The sequence below is a fragment of the Fulmarus glacialis genome, unplaced genomic scaffold (assembly GCF_000690835.1).
Source record: "Fulmarus glacialis isolate BGI_N327 unplaced genomic scaffold, ASM69083v1 scaffold23869, whole genome shotgun sequence".
NCBI classification, from domain to species: Eukaryota; Metazoa; Chordata; class Aves; order Procellariiformes; family Procellariidae; genus Fulmarus; species Fulmarus glacialis.
The window spans coordinates 280-545 of record NW_009235509.1 but is presented as its reverse complement, the minus strand read 5'-3'; the positions used below and the strand labels follow the sequence as shown (position 1 = coordinate 545).

Genomic DNA, 266 nt, shown 5'->3' with positions numbered 1-266 from the left:
CCTGCCGAGCGCCCAGGCTGCCCTCCACGAAGATGTGGCTCAGCCCGTGCAGCGTGCAGCTGCTGGCAAAGGCCACAAAGTCCGTGGCTGCCCCCGCATCCTCCTCCTCCTCTTCATCCTCCTCCTGCCCATACAGGAACTCGTCTGCTCCATCCTCTCCCCTCCCGGTGGCTGCAGCATCTCTTGGTCTTTCCTCGCTGGAGAAGGAGATGGTGCAGAATATCTGGAGAGGCATTGTCCGGCGAGGGGGTCCCAGCTGCAGTGTG

At 63.2% G+C, this 266-nt stretch overlaps 1 protein-coding gene across 1 annotated transcript in view; it reads right to left on the bottom strand.

Annotated features, from left to right (window-relative positions):
* Nucleotides 1-235, bottom strand: part of LOC104082809 (acid-sensing ion channel 1-like) — a gene marked incomplete at its 3' end in the record, with an annotated part of 1556 nt that extends 1321 nt beyond the window's left edge. The window contains exon 1 of the mRNA XM_009586057.1: nucleotides 6-235. Coding sequence (XP_009584352.1) covers nucleotides 6-235 — 230 coding nt within the window. The remainder of the gene's footprint in view (nucleotides 1-5) is intronic.
* Between the last annotated feature and the right edge of the window lie 31 nt (nucleotides 236-266).